General features: G+C 42.8%; 1 protein-coding gene across 1 annotated transcript in view; it reads left to right on the forward strand.

Annotated features, from left to right (window-relative positions):
• Positions 1-2,007: 2,007 nt before the first annotated feature.
• LOC137882433 (ankyrin repeat, SAM and basic leucine zipper domain-containing protein 1-like) overlaps positions 2,008-16,295 on the forward strand; it is a 22,231-nt gene continuing 7,943 nt past the window's right edge. Inside the window, 8 exon segments of the mRNA XM_068724738.1 lie at positions 2,008-2,452; positions 3,235-3,331; positions 3,660-3,782; positions 7,949-8,060; positions 12,754-12,865; positions 14,214-14,348; positions 14,518-14,636; positions 16,121-16,193. Coding sequence (XP_068580839.1) covers positions 2,345-2,452; positions 3,235-3,331; positions 3,660-3,782; positions 7,949-8,060; positions 12,754-12,865; positions 14,214-14,348; positions 14,518-14,636; positions 16,121-16,193 — 879 coding nt within the window. The 5' untranslated portion in view covers positions 2,008-2,344.

The raw sequence follows: 16,295 nt of genomic DNA on the forward strand, positions 1-16,295 counted from the left end.
TTGAAGAAGACTGTAAACTAGAGATTGAGACCATAAACTCATGTTTACAATGTTTACTGAGGGAATAAATCAAGAGAGAAGTAGAGTCATTTTAGACTAGACTTCTATACAACCAGAGGAGTCGCCCCCTGGTGGACACTAGAGAGAATGCAGCTTTAAGACACTTCAGCATCGGCTTCACTCGGCAGAACCGGATGTTGCCGTCTGGTCTTTACCCGCCGCCATTTTCTCGTAAGTAACCCGATCAGTACTGAGCATGTGCAACTTTGAATACAGATGAGAGGATTAGTAAAATGGCTCACTCTGGAGAAAAAAAACAATGTGGTTTACTTATTTTTCAATAAGTTGCCTAAGTGAGTTGCTACATTTACCCGATCGATATTACTTGCACCAGACAAGAGGGCAATCCTTGCTGTCGAGTCCTGTTAAAAGTGAAAGTGACAGCAGTGGCTGGTGAAGAGTGTGGAGATATTCTATATCTCCTGTATATGCATGTTAGGATTGATAACTTTGTATGTAATAGTTTAGCGATTTATTAGTATATAGTTCCTCTTTCTTGTAAAATGACACACACTCTGGTATTCACAAATGAAGTCTGTGTAACTGGACAGAATTGAACAGGTGTAAGTGACTGAACCAGTGGAGTCAGCTCTTTCTTGAATAGAGACCTTATGTCCTACAAGCCTGTGTTCTGACCATCTCCATATATGGACTTATGTCTGACATCCCTGTTCTCTGCATTTCTTCCTGCAAGAATAAATAACTGACGCCAGTCCAGAAAACTATGCTTTCTTTCCCATGATTCATGTCCAATAAAGAATTCTGCAAAAATCGACTCCAACCTCATCTGTGACCAGTCTTTTAAACCACAAGAGTTTAATTTCAGCTTTCATCATGTGGACACACGCAGAATATTTGTGTGTCTGTAGGTACGAGGTGAACGACCGGGGGGGGGGGGGGGGCAAAACAGGATTTCTGAACCGATCTGCAGGTTAAACATGAATCAGAATACTAAACACGTTCAATTTGTTGTTGAAGCGCATTTGAAAGCAGAAAAAGAAGTTAATGCTCTGGTTTGACAAAGAAAAGAGGTATCAGTACAACGTCACAGTGTCTATAAAACAATCAGAATATCCTATTGAGACCATTACTCCCTGCTCTAATACGGAACGGGACATGTTCTAACCAGAGTCTGGTCTGGGAGGGATTGATTGATTGAATTTAGCAGAGAATTGAGTCTTTGTCCTGTTTTATTAAAAAAAGGTTATTTGGACCTCGTGATTATCTCTGTGTGACGGGATGAGCCTGAACTTTTAAAATGCAGCTGAGGGATGAAGAGATACTACATGAAGTCAGACCTTTTTAAAGGTTGCTTGCAACTATCGGGTCCTTCATACAGAGGGACACAAAGGTTTGCTTCCCTCTTGCCTAAAGGAAGGAGGGACCTCTGCTGGACATTTACTGTCCTCTGCAGCCAGAACAAAAAGATTTATAGAGTTATAGATAACGATGGTTTATATCAAGTAACTTCTATTTTGAGCCAAAAGTCACAAGCTTGACACAATTGATTCACTGGTTATATTAGATACATGCTGTATAATACTTAATAGCCCTGTATGTGTGTGTGTGTGTGTGTGTGTGTGTGTGTGTGTGTGTGTGTGTGTGTGTGTGTATATATATATATATATATATATATAATCGTGACTTGTGGTTTTGTACGACTCCTAGAGCGAGCCCTATTTATTCCAGCTGATATTTAACTTTAACAGCTCTTCTGTGAGTTAAGTTAACCCGGGTAAACAAAAGTGGGCTGGCATTTTTCGGACATTAAATCTGGATTTTTTTTAAATAATGGGCTGTGGTGGACCAATGGTGTAACACCAATATAGCATAAACACACTCACATTGCTGCAGTTTAGTAAAGCAGCTAACCATTAATAAGCTATATTGCTAATAACAGGCTAGTTCACGTTAGCATTCACACTCTGCAGTGGAATGTCCATAGGCTAATGCTAGCTTACTTTAGCTAAGCAGCTAACGTTAATGTTGCAGCAATGGGAGTGGAACGGATACCAAAATTACAGCAAACTGATTTAAGTTTTTAATAACATATCAAGGCTGAATTTCACTTAGCTAACCACACAGTGTAAACCTCTACATTCAGGCTTCCTGTGTGTTTCTTTAACTGTACATAGGGTCTTAAAGATAGTTTGATTGTCGCGGTTTTGGGCCGTTAAACTCCGCCCACCCGCGGGCCGCACTGGGGTACATCTTCAAACACCCCTTTAATTCACCTGCACTTCAACGGCACCTTGGCTAGCTAGTTGCTACCGTTAGCTTACTCATGGACAGCTTCATGGATAAAGCCTTCCCAGCTGGAGATGAGAGCGACGCAAGCAACGACGAGTGGGACATCGGGTGTTATTTGAATAAAAAGTCTCCCCAAATTAAGGTAACTTCAGAAACAAAAACACCTTTTAATGTATGCTATTAGAAGGTAGCAACGACATTATCGCTAGCTTACGGCTAACATTATTGCTAGCTAGTAGCTAAAATGTGTTAAGCTAGCTTTAGTTTCCTTTTTTTGCGGTAGCAAGCTAACAACGCTGTTTTATTATTTGGTTTGTGGTAAAATATAAACAACAGAATAACACATTAGGCTGGCTCAAACTAGTTACGATCAAGTAGAGTAGTTTATTTATATATACATATATAGAGAAAATAGTGAGAAGGGTTGAATTCGCGTGAACATTACTGTGCCGCTCTTTTTTTTTAAACCTTCTTCTTCTTTGTCTTTTTTGAGGTTTATTAGCGGTTGGCAAACAATGAATTGGTGCATTACCGCCACCAACTGGTATGGAGTGTAGATCAGGATGTCTAGTACTTACAGTATAAATAATAAAAGAAAATATATAAGAAACAACAGAACTGGCTAATAATTAATGCGGAAATGAAAATATTTGTTAGTTGCAGCCCTAAACTACATGGCAGCCATTGCGCCATATAACATGTTAGTTATCACAGTAACTGTGAACATTACTACACAGTATTTACTGTGTAGTATTAGTTTGTAGTACATTGTACCTGTAGGTAGCACAGGTAAGCTAGTTCTCAATGCTGCTCACACCCAATGACCAGGACATTGTTTTTGCTAAATATTGGTACAGATCCAATATTATGGGAGAGAGTTTTTTGTGAATTCATTTTGATCTTTTTTTAACTCCATTGTTCCAGGATTTGGATGACGCTGTGCCACAAGATAATGAGTCGTTGTTGAAACGAGCCATCAACGAAGGAGACGTCGGGACGGTTCAACGGCTGTTGGACGACGGCAAGTACTCTCTGCATTGTCTTTACCTTAGATTGGGCTGATTTCTGAAGCGCTAGATTCATCAAACTTTAATTATCAATTCATAACAAATTGACAAACATTTGTCAAGCGGCTTGGTGTTGATGTGTCACAACGTTAACAGTTATGCCAGAAAGTGATATGCAGAAATCAAGTGGGAGAGGAAAAACTCAAATCTAAGCAAGGAAGTAAAGAAACAACAGAATCTTGTTTTGTGTGTGCATGTATGTGCGCTGGAGGGCGTTAGGCACGGACTTGCTTTTTATTGTGATCATTTCCTCTCTTAATCGGATCCGTTGGGTGTGGACAGGCGTGGACGTGGAGACCAGGCTTGGCTTTGAATGGACTCCTCTGATGTGTGCCGTCAGCGTGGCTAATTACGAGCTGGCCAAGCTGCTACTGGACCGAGGGGCTAGTGCCAACTTCAGCAAAGGTCAGATTAATTCAGATCACTATGTTTGAGTTGATTAACTTGTCGAACCAGACCTCATTCCTGAGGAAACAAGAGGAATTGAGCTTTAAAAATGTCCGCCTCCAGACATGGCTTTTGTTCAAATAAAGACAAGTCCTCCATTGCTTTTATGTTTGTTAGCCCACACTACTTCCACACTTTACTTAGTAATTTCCCCAAATACAACTGGGAAGTTACAAACACTAACACACAAGCTAAGACGTGTTTGAACAGGACATGAATGTAGCTCAGGAGTTCACCACTATTAAGTGACCTAAACCTGCATTCTCTCTAGTGTCCATCAGGGGGCGACTCCTCTGGTTGTATAGAAGTCTAGTCTAAAACGACTCTACTTCTCTCTTGATTTATTCCCTCAGTAAACATTGTAAACATGAGTTTATGGTCTCAATCTCTAGTTTCAAGTCTTCTTCAATACAGCATGATGTTCATTTAGTACATTATGGTCCATTTAGAGTCAAACAGACCATAAAGCAGGGGATGCTTTAGGGGCGGGGCTTACTGTGATTGACCAGGTCGCTCCTGTGTCACTTCTGGTTGCAACAAAAACAAGATGGCGACGACCACAATGTCAAACTCGAGGCTTCAAAACGACCACTTCTTACATACGATCTATCGCATCGCCTCAGGCCTCTGCGTCGTTTGACGCTGCTTCAGTTATGCGTGCACTTTGTTTTTCGGAAAACACTTGAACTCGTTCTATTTCGGATCGACGGTTGATCTCGTCGTTTTACCCGCTGATCCCTCAACCACCACTTCTCAGAAAAGGAAACACAAACTAGGCCCCCCCCCCCCCCCCCTCTCTCTCTCTCTCGTGGCACCTTTCTTCAATTTCCCCACCAAAGACCAGGCGACCAACACGCTTCATCTGACATTACTTAATGGCGATGACGCCAAAGAGGGACTCTTGCAGAAACACACCGCCGATCCTGTTTTGAGTAGTTCATGCTCGTCCCGGAGCAAGAGAGATTAAAGGCATCTGTCGGATGGAGGTCAGTCTGGGTAGAATAAGCACGGGGGGGGGTTTGCAGTTTCTATTCACATAGAACCCGGAATCCTGCTAGAAATGTATTATAAGCTAGTGTGAGGAAGTTAATCATAATTCATCTCTAACATCCATCTGTGAAAACATCTCCTTCATACAGCTTTTTATTCAAGTTTGTCACCAAAACTCAATTTTTTTTACAAGATTACATTTAAACACGATCATGATGGCGTTATAATTCACCTTCTCCCGATAATCGTTTTTTAACTGAGCGGAGCCTGAACGCGTCGTAATGTAAATGAATGGAACCTCCGTACGTTAGCTGTTAGCCGTTAGCCGTTAGCGGTGTTGCTAACCTTCTTCCCGTCTATTTCAACACGGATCAGTTGTTTTCACTGTGACGTTATCAGACATCAGCGAATAGAAAGCATAAATGCGGATATCCTGATCGCATATTTTTACCTAATATTGTCCGATAACCGTTGTCGGTAAAACTGTGTTTCACACATTGATGGTTTAACTGTGTGACTGATCCGCGGGAACCTTGAGGAAGGATCCGTACGGACGGCTACGACGGTCTGTTACACTACCGACGCTCACCGTGACGAATACAGGTAAAAGTGAAATATCTATTTAAATGATATTCATGTCGCTGCTGCACAATGCGTTATTTTGAGACCACCGCATTCCTAATTTCCCAGAGGATCCATTAGAAACCCTCCTGCGGGCCCCCTGCACTGGAACCAGAGCAGCGGTCACGCTCCTGATATCTGATGTCAATTACTTCTCAGTCCAGAACGTCGAGTTAAACTCTGTGTGTGTGTGTGTGTGTGTGTGTGTGTGTGTGTGTGTGTGTGTGTGTGTGTGTGTGTGTGTGTGTGTGTGTGTGTGTGTGTGACTGATTTTCACATGGTCTGGGCATCTGATGCTCGAGGCAGGTGAAGGAAATAATTAAACGGGAGGGATGACGTGTGGTCACGTCCCGGTGGAATGCACGAGTGATTGATGACGGGCACCGTGCTGCTGTCATGCCGCCTCACCAATTCTCAGGCCTCAGATTTATTTACTCCACCGGGAAAGTCTGGTTTACACCCACACACACACACACACATGTAGTATAAACACACACACACACACACACACACACACACACACACACGCACACGCACACGCACACACACACACACAGATATAGAGCCAAACATGCACAGCCACAGGAACCCACATGCAGATGTAGTGGCCCAGGTATGCACACACACACACTCTCTCTCACACACACACACACACACACACACACACACACACACACACTTATAGATGCCGTGATACCCACAGGTTGGAGACTCGGTCATTGGTGGAACCGAACAGGAATGGAGTGCGTCGCCACGGGTCTCAGACCGGTGTTATCAGGAGAAGATAAGGAAGCTCCCTCGGTCCCATAAAAGGCCGCCACACTTCCTGATGCCAGATAAATGAATGGCTATCCATCTCCATCACCACATTCTTTATTCTTTTCCTTATTACAGCATGATGTGTGGCTATTTGTTCCTCTTTTTCCATACGGACCAAGTTGCAATCAGAAAATCCATTGGCAGACGTTTCAGCGGTGACCATCGACCAAATTTACATGTCAAATGCGGCCCGCTACGGTTTCACAATGAACCGAAAATGTTTTAGCGCTGTAGCGGACCCCAGCCGGACAATGGTGAAGCGTACTGATGTTTCCAGAGGCCTTTATTTATTTTTTCCTCATTTAAACCAATCTCCAGAAAACACGGTAAGAGCTCCGGAACAGATACAACATGAATGAGCTCTTACGAGTTTAAACATTCCTTAAATGCAGTTAAATAGACAGGGGAGCATTAATTAAACATTTTCTCTAATATATACATTTCAAAAGCACATGTAAAAAACGAAATATAGCATTAGCTTAAAATTACAGCTTAGTCATTTAGCTAACCCTCTTAAGCTAACATTAGCATCTAGTTGAAACAGAAATACAATGAAACACACAATAAACACAATAAACGCACAATACCTTGTTCCCGTTCCAGCTAGGTGCTTAACCGTTAATTAATAAACTAATATTGCAGAGGAATATTTATAACACTTTTCGTCTGCACCGTCTATTATCTTTTTATCCAAATCCAAAGTCAAACTACTATACTCTGACGAGTTGGATCTGCTTCCGGTTTCACCAGAAGGACTTCAAAATAAAAGGACCCAAAACATAGAAAGGGCACTTACAAAATAAAGGCTAGCAGGAAGTGATTAACTTAGGTAACAAAGAAAAGGGTTTGTTGGAAATATTCACCTTACATATAACAGAACCTCTTAAGAGTCCTTTACAAGCGCATCTCAAGAGGTTGGGGAAAATTCAGAAAATGTGACGGTACTCGAGTACAGTCTCTGAGAGGACGCAGTAAACCCTCAATATGTCCAGTGGACGCACCTTATTTGCGCCCCGATATCGCTGCTTTGTGGACAGCAGAATCGCGTCGAAATCTGCAGGACGAGAGCTAGTTAACGTTAGCCGTTAGCGGTCGATGGGCTAACGCTAACGGGGATTCTTTAAGTTTCATTGTGATGCGTTCAAGGTCTATTCAGCAAAAATGAATGTGAGGTGGAAATCATTTTTAACTTCATCATGATGTGTTCAAATGTAACCTAAGGGCCAAACTGTTTTTCTTTCTCTAAAACTCTTAAAGACTCGTTAGCTTTTATGAAGTATGTTTTTACAATTTGCGCTAAGCTAAATGTTTGTTTCAGGTCCAATGAAGTGAAACGGAAGTTAGAGCGTCTTGAGCTTCCATTCAGCAGTGAAACAGGATATTTGAGCGGCGTACAGATCCAAGAGAGATTTAAATCAAATTAAAGTCTGCATTTGATTGGACCGCTAAGAAGTGGGCGGGCTTACAGTGTATATGTCATGATATTATTGGTTGATACTATCTTACATAAGCACTCGTCATGTTTTCTTTTAATAGGAAGAAAAGATGATTGGATTTTTGGCATAAAAAAATACGAAGAAACTGATTTTTAAATAGGTGCACGATACGACCCGAGGATCTAAAAAGGCTTTAAAAAGACATTTTGTAAACGTAATAAAATGTTAATGTTGTGATGATGCGCTTCTTGTCCTCAGATCACTGGACGGTGCTCATGGCCGGCTGCACGGCATCTGCCAGTGAGGACAAAATCGCTCGCTGTGTGGAGATCCTGCTATCCAGAAATGCTGATCCCAACATGGTGGACAGGTGAGGGGGGAGGGAGGGAGGGGAGGGGGGGTGCAGATATGTTTCGGGTCAAAATGTTTACAGGACTCTCAGCACAGTACGCACTGTCACACCCCTATTGATGTCGGCCCAAATAAAAACACTCCAGACGCGAGGCGCTGGATCACATTTCCTTTGATGGTTCTCGTTAGCTGCCATGTGTTAGCATTATGCACCGCAGCACTCCATACAGTGTGTGTGTGTGTGTGTGTGTGTGTGTGTGTGTGTGTGTGTGTGTGTGTGTGTGTGTGTTTGTGTGTTTTGTTTGGAATGTCCTGTTATGGCATGTGCATGTACAGACGGGTATCAGACAGACAGACAAACAAACACAGTGTGGGGGGGGGGGTTTAGAGGCTTGGATGGCGTCCAGTGAGAATGGTCAAAAGGTTACAGAACTAAATATCTAAAATATGCTAGAATGTCTCCATAACACCGCGGCTTCGGCAGCATTGTTGTCGCATATTGAAATATAATCGCTTTATTCTGGATGATTTAAGAGTTGAGATTTTCAGTTTAGCTTGTTTGTTTGTTTTTAATGAAAGTTGGTGGAAGGCTTTAGGAAGAGTCTCTTACATTTCAGAGCAGATCTGAAACGCGGGTCTGATTTTGTTTCCCTTATGGAAACGGCCTTGAAGGAGTTCTTGCCTTCCTGCATTCTTTTTAACGATCATCTTGGCATTGATCTGTTCCCTGAAACACATTTCCTGCCCCGTCTTACCTGCAAAACGCGAGTTTAACGTCCAGCAACAGTGTCCAGCCATCAGGAGACTAGAAACAAACATCTGGGGGGGGGAAACTCCATTTTTAGATCGACACCTATAGACACAAAATGTTACCGTAGCGACACGGAAGTAGAAACTTCAAGCATCCGTCCGATAAATCCACACAACATGGCGCGATTTGTCATTTTGAGAAAATTGGCGACAACTTTTAACATCTAAAGAAAAAGGGGACAGCGGACGGCTAAATGTCCCTAAAATAAACACATTCGCTGCATTAGTGATGTTCAAACAGACACAATTGTCACAGGTGCTGTTTTCAGAGACGATATATTCACAATATAAATCGGTACTTGTGAGTTTCGGTGCGACGAGTCGATATAAAATCTGGCGAGGAACAAGAATAAAATTCCCTGTCGTGTGAAAGAATGCAGGGAGTTCGTTGTTGCAGCACTTTCTACCATCTGTGGATGTTGTTTCCGCGTGTCAAAGGGAGGATGCCCCCCCCCCCCCCCCCCCCCCCCCAGTGGCCTCCTTGTTTAGCCCTCCCTAATCCCACTGTCACTCTTGTCACCGCCAGCGTGCCGCCGACATGCACGACACTCGCGGCCCCGAAAATCCCACACGGACTGATCGGTTCTTTCCCTTGACAAAAATATGCGAAGCGAGGTAACGAGACGCAGGAGGAGGAGGAGGAGCCAACAGCTCCTAAACAGGTTCATGTGGGTGCAGAGCGTAAACCTCTTCTTCCTCCTCCTCCTCCTCCTCTTCCTCCTCCTCACCTCTTACGTCTGAATATCAAACCGATGATGAACACCAGCTGCTGTTGTTGTGTAAACAAGAAGTCTCTGTCGTGTCTCAAAGTCCTGCAGGAGCACGATGTGGGGTCCATTGCCTCCATGTGTCCTCCTCCTCCTCCTCCTCCTCCTCCTCCTCTTCTTCTTCTTTTTCTCCTTCGCTGTTCTGATTATTCCTCAGATCAGTTTACTGCATAATTCCAGCTTAGACTTCTATTAGTTTCTGCTTTGAGATGTGAAGAAGGCTCCACCCTTTGATCATAAGGATACCAACACACATTGATACAGCAGCTGTGTCATTCCCGTCTCCAAGTAATATTGGAAACACTGAGTCACGACTACACACACACACACACGCACACACGCAGATCTAGACTTAAAGTCTAGATCAAGTCCTTAGCCTTGAGTGTGGTGGGAGTTATTAACCTACTTGAGGTTAGAATCCCTAAAAACTTGGTATGACTAAAAGCAAAAACAATGATTTGACAAAATGAAACTAGAAACAATCGCCCTGCTGTCACTAACTGAGGAAGCAATTACTTAATTACTTAATTACTTAACTAGTATATCCAACCCAGAATGGCAATTATGAAAATGTAGCTTCAGAGTATTTTTTTTGTTTTAAATCTGGTGTTTTTGATTCCCACAGAATAACCATTAATCCTCGACTGTCAGGTAGTTTATTACACTCAAAATATCATCTTTTCTTGTCCTTTTTTTTGGAAGCCATTTTTAAATTGTAGTTTGCTTTGCTTTGGCTCAGTGAGTCGGGTGCTTCTGGAAGTCATTCTGTCTGCATATCGATCAGCTATCAAGTCTGTTCTCACAGTCTGAAGGACACACGCACACGCACACGCACACACACACACACACACACACACACACACACACAGTGAAATAGTATGAGAGTGACCGTGGTGCTCGTCAACAAGCCTTGGGAACGTGCTGGACATGAAAGCAGAAATGACTCTTAACTGTCCCGTTCTGCCATAAATGAATTGTCGTGACGCCTCATTTGTTTGACTTCACATGAAACATTCACTTTGGGTGTCTTGTGATTCATAGACGGAGGTTCAGGCTCACACCTCCGTGTCAGTTCACGTTTAATCTTATCGGTACAAAAGTCAACATTAGCGCAGACACAGCAGTACGCAAGGAAAGGCTTCGACTGTGGAGTCATGACGATGAGTCGTGAGATTTGTCTGCTTCCTGGATTTACAGGATTTTTTTTTTCAAACTGAATTTGTTGACATCCGATCACCTGAAATGCTTTAAATGTCATTTTTAAAAATCTATCGCAGTATAAATAGTCTCTTTTGTTCTACAGTCTCACGCACAAAATCCCTGCAGGAATGAACGTGCTCTCTAGGATAAAATGATCAAGTGGCATAGGTCATAGGTCATAGGTCATAGGCTCACTTTATTATATTACTGAGCTAAAGACCCAGTCGGTTATTATTTATGGACTTCATACCCAATGGCGTGTCTCTACAATATGAGCGTGCGTCACTGTAAGCCGTCCCAACACCTTCTTTTTAAGCCGACACTTTTCTACTCCTACCGTCGCTTTCTGTGACTTTACTCTAGACGGCGTTAGCCTAACGTAGCTAAACGAGTAACGTCAGCTACGTCAACGCTGCTCTGCTGACGTTGGCTAACAGCGTGGGTGGGCTGAAGACGGTTGTTAAAGACAATTTTAGTCACAGATGGCGGTAAAACACAAAAGTCGCCGGATTCGTCTGTACATTTTAGTTACATCAAATTTGAATTGAGTCCTGAAAAATCTGCATTCGTCTGTATGTCTCAACATATTTAAAATGTAGTGTCTTTATAAGATTATTGTAGAATTATATAGAGTAATATTCTTCCAAAGTTTCCTAGAAAGCATTTACTTTAGTAGCCAATCAGTGTTAATTAACAGACCTGTCAATCAACTTGAGATTGATACACATTTACATCTGACTTATTGAATTACGGACTGTCCCTTTAAATGCCTCCTCTTGCTGTGTTGTTCTCTCTCACACAAACGTTTTCCTGTAAAAGCTTGAAGTGAAGTGATGAATTGCCCCCCCCCTCTGTAATTAGGTGTGTTTTTCTCAGCCGCCGTGTTTGAGTGCGAGGCGATAAGATACCGACGAACTTGTAGAGCAGCTTATTTATGAACAGCCTTCTGTCAGACAGAAGCAAACACATGAGAGAGGTAAAACCATTTAACACGGCGGCGGCTGTTGAAACACGACATGTTAACCATTCGAACCCACCGCGGTAGATTACCCTGCATGCATCTGTGTCGTTGCACTGGAAGGAATACTTGCAGTCAAATCATGTGATAATATTAGTACGATGTGAATCAGCCACATGGTAATTTCAGGTTGAATATTTATTCATTTTATTTTATTTTACGGAGGCTGCGTTGGCATTTATAAATTAAAGTTTGAAAAATATTTTGGTTGCAAATTCAAGAGGCTGATCTGCCTGTATTCATTATTTTTTAAATATAAATGTCATATAATATGATGTTTAATTAATGTAAGCGATTGTTACGCAGAGCCGTGACATCATACCGGGGGGGGATACTGTCAGTAAATAAAAATTAAAATATAAACTTCACGTATCCTGAGTTGAAATTGTGATTTAAAAAAAAAAAGTATTGTTATTTATTTATATAAAGATTCACAAACACACTTTGACATTTGTGTTTCATGCATTCAAGATATTCAGTTTACTGAGTGAAGGCAAAGAAAAGCAACAATTGGAAAATCTAGAACCAGAAAACGATAAATTTTACTAAATTTTAATTATTTGATTTCTTAGTTTTGTTTTTATCATATTGATTGTTTTTACTGTTTCATCAGAGTTTAGATATTACTTCCTTGCAGCTTTTGTCAGTCGAAGAACTTAAAGGTGCTGTATCAATAAAGTTATTATAATAATTGATACATAAATTGTTTCAGTTCTACTTGAACCTTTTGAGAGCAACACCTCCAGCCTACAGGTGTTACTAGTTACTCTAAAGTTGAATCAGTGAATCAAAGTCAACGGCTCCCTATAAAGTGATGTGTGCTGCCCCCTGGTGGTTTCTCTGTACCTTCATCATCATCATCATCATCATCATCACTCATGTCACGTCTCCCGTCTCCTCCCTCTTCATCCGCTCAGGTCTCAAATGACCTGCCTGATGCTGACGGCCAGGTCCGGCCACAGCAAGGTCATCAACCTGCTGGTGTCTCACGGGGCGGACGTCGACGTCCGGGACGTCAACGGCTACACGGTGCGTTCACTGTCCCCTCAGCCGCAACACGCACATCTACGCTGCAGCTCTGAAATCACAAAGAAGGACTGCGTCTGAGACGTTTCAGAGCAAAACACGAGACGTTTAGAGATCCGTTAATGACGCAGTGTTAATGATGTGTTATAAGCTGCTTAGAGATAATATAAACAGGTTGTAATTCATCTCTAATATCTAGTTATGTTGTGAAAACATCTCCTTCAAACTACTGGATTTATTCAAGTTTACATTATACAAGATTACATGTGAACACATCAGAATGTTATAATTCACCTTTGCCCAAAACTCATTTTCCCTGAGCAGAGCCTGAAGGCATCGTAATGTAACTGAAGTGAACCTCCATTGGTTAGCCGTTAGCGGTGCTGCTAACTTTACTATTTCTCCTCCTGCTGCTTTAAACACTGATTGGTTGTTAACAACATAACACTATCAGAGATCAGAGACTAGAAAAAGAAGAGGAGGAGGAAGAGGAGAGAGGAGGAAATAGGAGGAGGAGAGGAAAGGAAGGAAAGAAGCGAGGAGGAGGGTGAAGGAAGGAAGGAGGAGGAGAGAGGAGGAAAGGAAGGAAAGAAGCGAGGAGGAGAGAAGGGAGGAGGAAATAGGAGGAGAGAGGAGGAGGAGAGGAAAGGAAGAAAAGAAGCGAGGAGGAGGGTTGAAGGAAGGAAGGAAGGAGGAGGAGGAGAGAGGAGGAAATAGGAGGAGGAGAGAGGAGAGGAGAGGAAAGGAAGGAAAGAAGTGAGGAGGAGAGAAGAGGAAGAGAAGGGAGAAGGAAATAGGAGGAGGAAAGAGGAGGAGGAGAGGAAAGGAAGGAAAGAAGCGAGGAGGAGGGCGAAGGAAGGAAGGAGGAGGGAGGGAGGAAGCAGGAGAGAGGAGGAAATAGGAGGAGGAGAGAGGAGGAGGAGAGGAAAGGAAGGAAAGAAGCGGGGAAGAGAGAAGAGGAGGAAGAGAAGGGAGGAGGAGAGAGGAGGAGAGGAAAGGAAGGAAAGAAGCAAGGAGGAGGGCGAAGGAAGGAAGGAGGAGGGAGGGAGGAAGGAAGGAGGAGAAGGATGGGGGAAGGAAGGAAGAAGGAGGATGGAAGACGTTATAATTTACAAATTTTCATTGTGCAGAGCCTGAAGGCATCATAATGTAACTGAAGTGAACCTCCGTTGGTTAGCCGTTAGCGGTGCTGCTAACGTTTCTAGCTCTCCTCCTGTTGCTTTAAACACCGTTTGTTTACAACGTAACACGATCAGAGATCAGAGATCAGAGACTAGAGAAGCATCCGTGCGGATCGACAGCGGCCCGCTACGCTCACTAGTGATGAAGCCGTACCGGTGTTCTCCACCAGGCTTTGTCGGTGGCGGTGCAGTACGGCAGAGAGGAGGCCGTGCTGAAGCTCCTCCAGCTGGGAGCGAACAAAACGCTGAGGACCACGGCTGGCAAGAGCCCCGCAGACCTGGCTGTGACTTTCAAACACACGCAGGTACCTGAAGTCATGCTATGACGCCTTTCAGAACACTGAACATGTGCAGTCTGGATGTTTCTCACTACACTTGTCAACTGTCTAGCTACCACAAGGAAAATATAGTTGTGTAAGGCCCATAAAAGTGATGATCAATGAGTCTGAGAACATTCCCACTTCTGAATCACAGATAGTCAGGATCCTGGCGTCTTCGTCCCAGACCTCCACCGTCCAGGCCTTCAGCTCCATGGAGGAGACCCTCTCAAAGTTCTTCAAGACCAACTCTGCACCGCTACCTTCAAAGGAAAGGTAACGACGACCTCCGACCTGCCGCAGTTACTGACACAGAACTTTGTTTTTCGTCATTCTTCTTTTACATTTGATGTAGTTTTCCTCCCTCTAGCTTTGGCAGCAGAAACAGACATTTATACACACATATATATATATATACATATGTGTATATATCTATATATCCACCATATTTCACCAAACAAAGAGGTCATGGGATAATATTATACAGTGCAAATCTGCATCTCTGTGATTTGGATTTTTTATTTTTTTTGTTATTTCTGCTCTATTTTGTTATTTTTTTCCGGCCTCTTACCTGGCAGAGATTTATGGAGGCTCCTCCCACTTCACAGCACGGAGACCCGCTCACACCTCAGCAAGAGGTCTTTCTGAGTGTAATGTGAACATAAATAGGCCGATATGATATAATATTTAGTAATATAAAGTAGAGAAGCCAGACATACAACAACATGCACTCAGAGCTGAAACTCCTCTGCATAAATACAGATGTTTGTCGCCCTCTGTTGGATCACCGGAGCAGCAGCGCCTGTGCAGCAGGTGTTGTTGAACCAGCCTTCAACCAGACGTAAACAACGAGAAACCTCCGGCATGAGTGTTTAGTCTCTTCAGGCACAGCTGGGCCACAACCATCAGCCCAAGACGTTGTGCTGGAGGACGTCTGGCACCCGGAAACCGCAGACCGTCGGCTGTTCACAGAGACGATTTAACCCAAGGAACGTATTCCACCGTCGTGAGAAGAGAGGCTCGTGTGTGAAGCTCGTCGTGTCAACAGTGGAGCTGGAGCCGAGGATGATGTGTCTGAACTCAATGACACCCAAAGGAGACAGAGATGTGTCCTTCTACAGAGAGCTCAAAGGACACTTCAGGACACTTCAGGAGGGTTTTGCTGATGTCAGGTCTTTAAACCTAAGCCTCGCACTCCTGCTGCGGCTTTTTGGACAAATTAGCATTTTGCAAAGTCTCAATTCATTCAGTTAAATCGGTGATGTTGCACCAGTACGCGTCCTTTATCTCCGACGCTTTAAAACCCAAAAGGATGCCGTAAAGTCACAATTTAAATTTAAATGAATCCTATGTTTTCTTGATACTGCTACATTTTTGAACAACAAATCTGCTCTATGCACTCATGTCGACGATTGACCAAAGATGCTTTATCGTCCAAAATCAAAGAAATGTCATATTTCTTGCAAAGGTGGAGATCCTTCTGTGTTTATAGTCTCGGACGAGGTGAAAGGGAAACGTAACAACAGTGAAGTAGAAGAAGCATATTTATCAAAAACCTTTAACTATTACATCTATAAAATATGTTTTGTGTAGTATTCTTATTTACTGTTTTATGGATTGAATCACAATTTCAAATGTTTTTAAATTCTGAAAAATAATCTAGAATTAAACATATTACAAAATGGTTGATTTGAGTACAAATAGTATCATCAAAGTAATATTTACATATATATATATAAATAAATATATCTGCTCTTCAGTGTAACCAGGCTGGACGACCTGGAGCTCCTCCTCCACGGCCTCGATCTCGGCTTCCTCGCTGACGTCCTGGCTGTAAGTACCGATTTCATGCATTTTCGTACGAACAAACTGCGAGAGACTTCTGCTCTCTCGTCTCTCCGATGCCAAGATCGCGAGCAGAGATAACTATCTCTA

The sequence above is a fragment of the Cebidichthys violaceus genome, unplaced genomic scaffold (assembly GCF_023349555.1).
Source record: "Cebidichthys violaceus isolate CVI_PGR_0920_01 unplaced genomic scaffold, fCebVio1.0.p SCAF_313, whole genome shotgun sequence".
NCBI classification, from domain to species: domain Eukaryota; kingdom Metazoa; phylum Chordata; class Actinopteri; order Perciformes; family Stichaeidae; genus Cebidichthys; species Cebidichthys violaceus.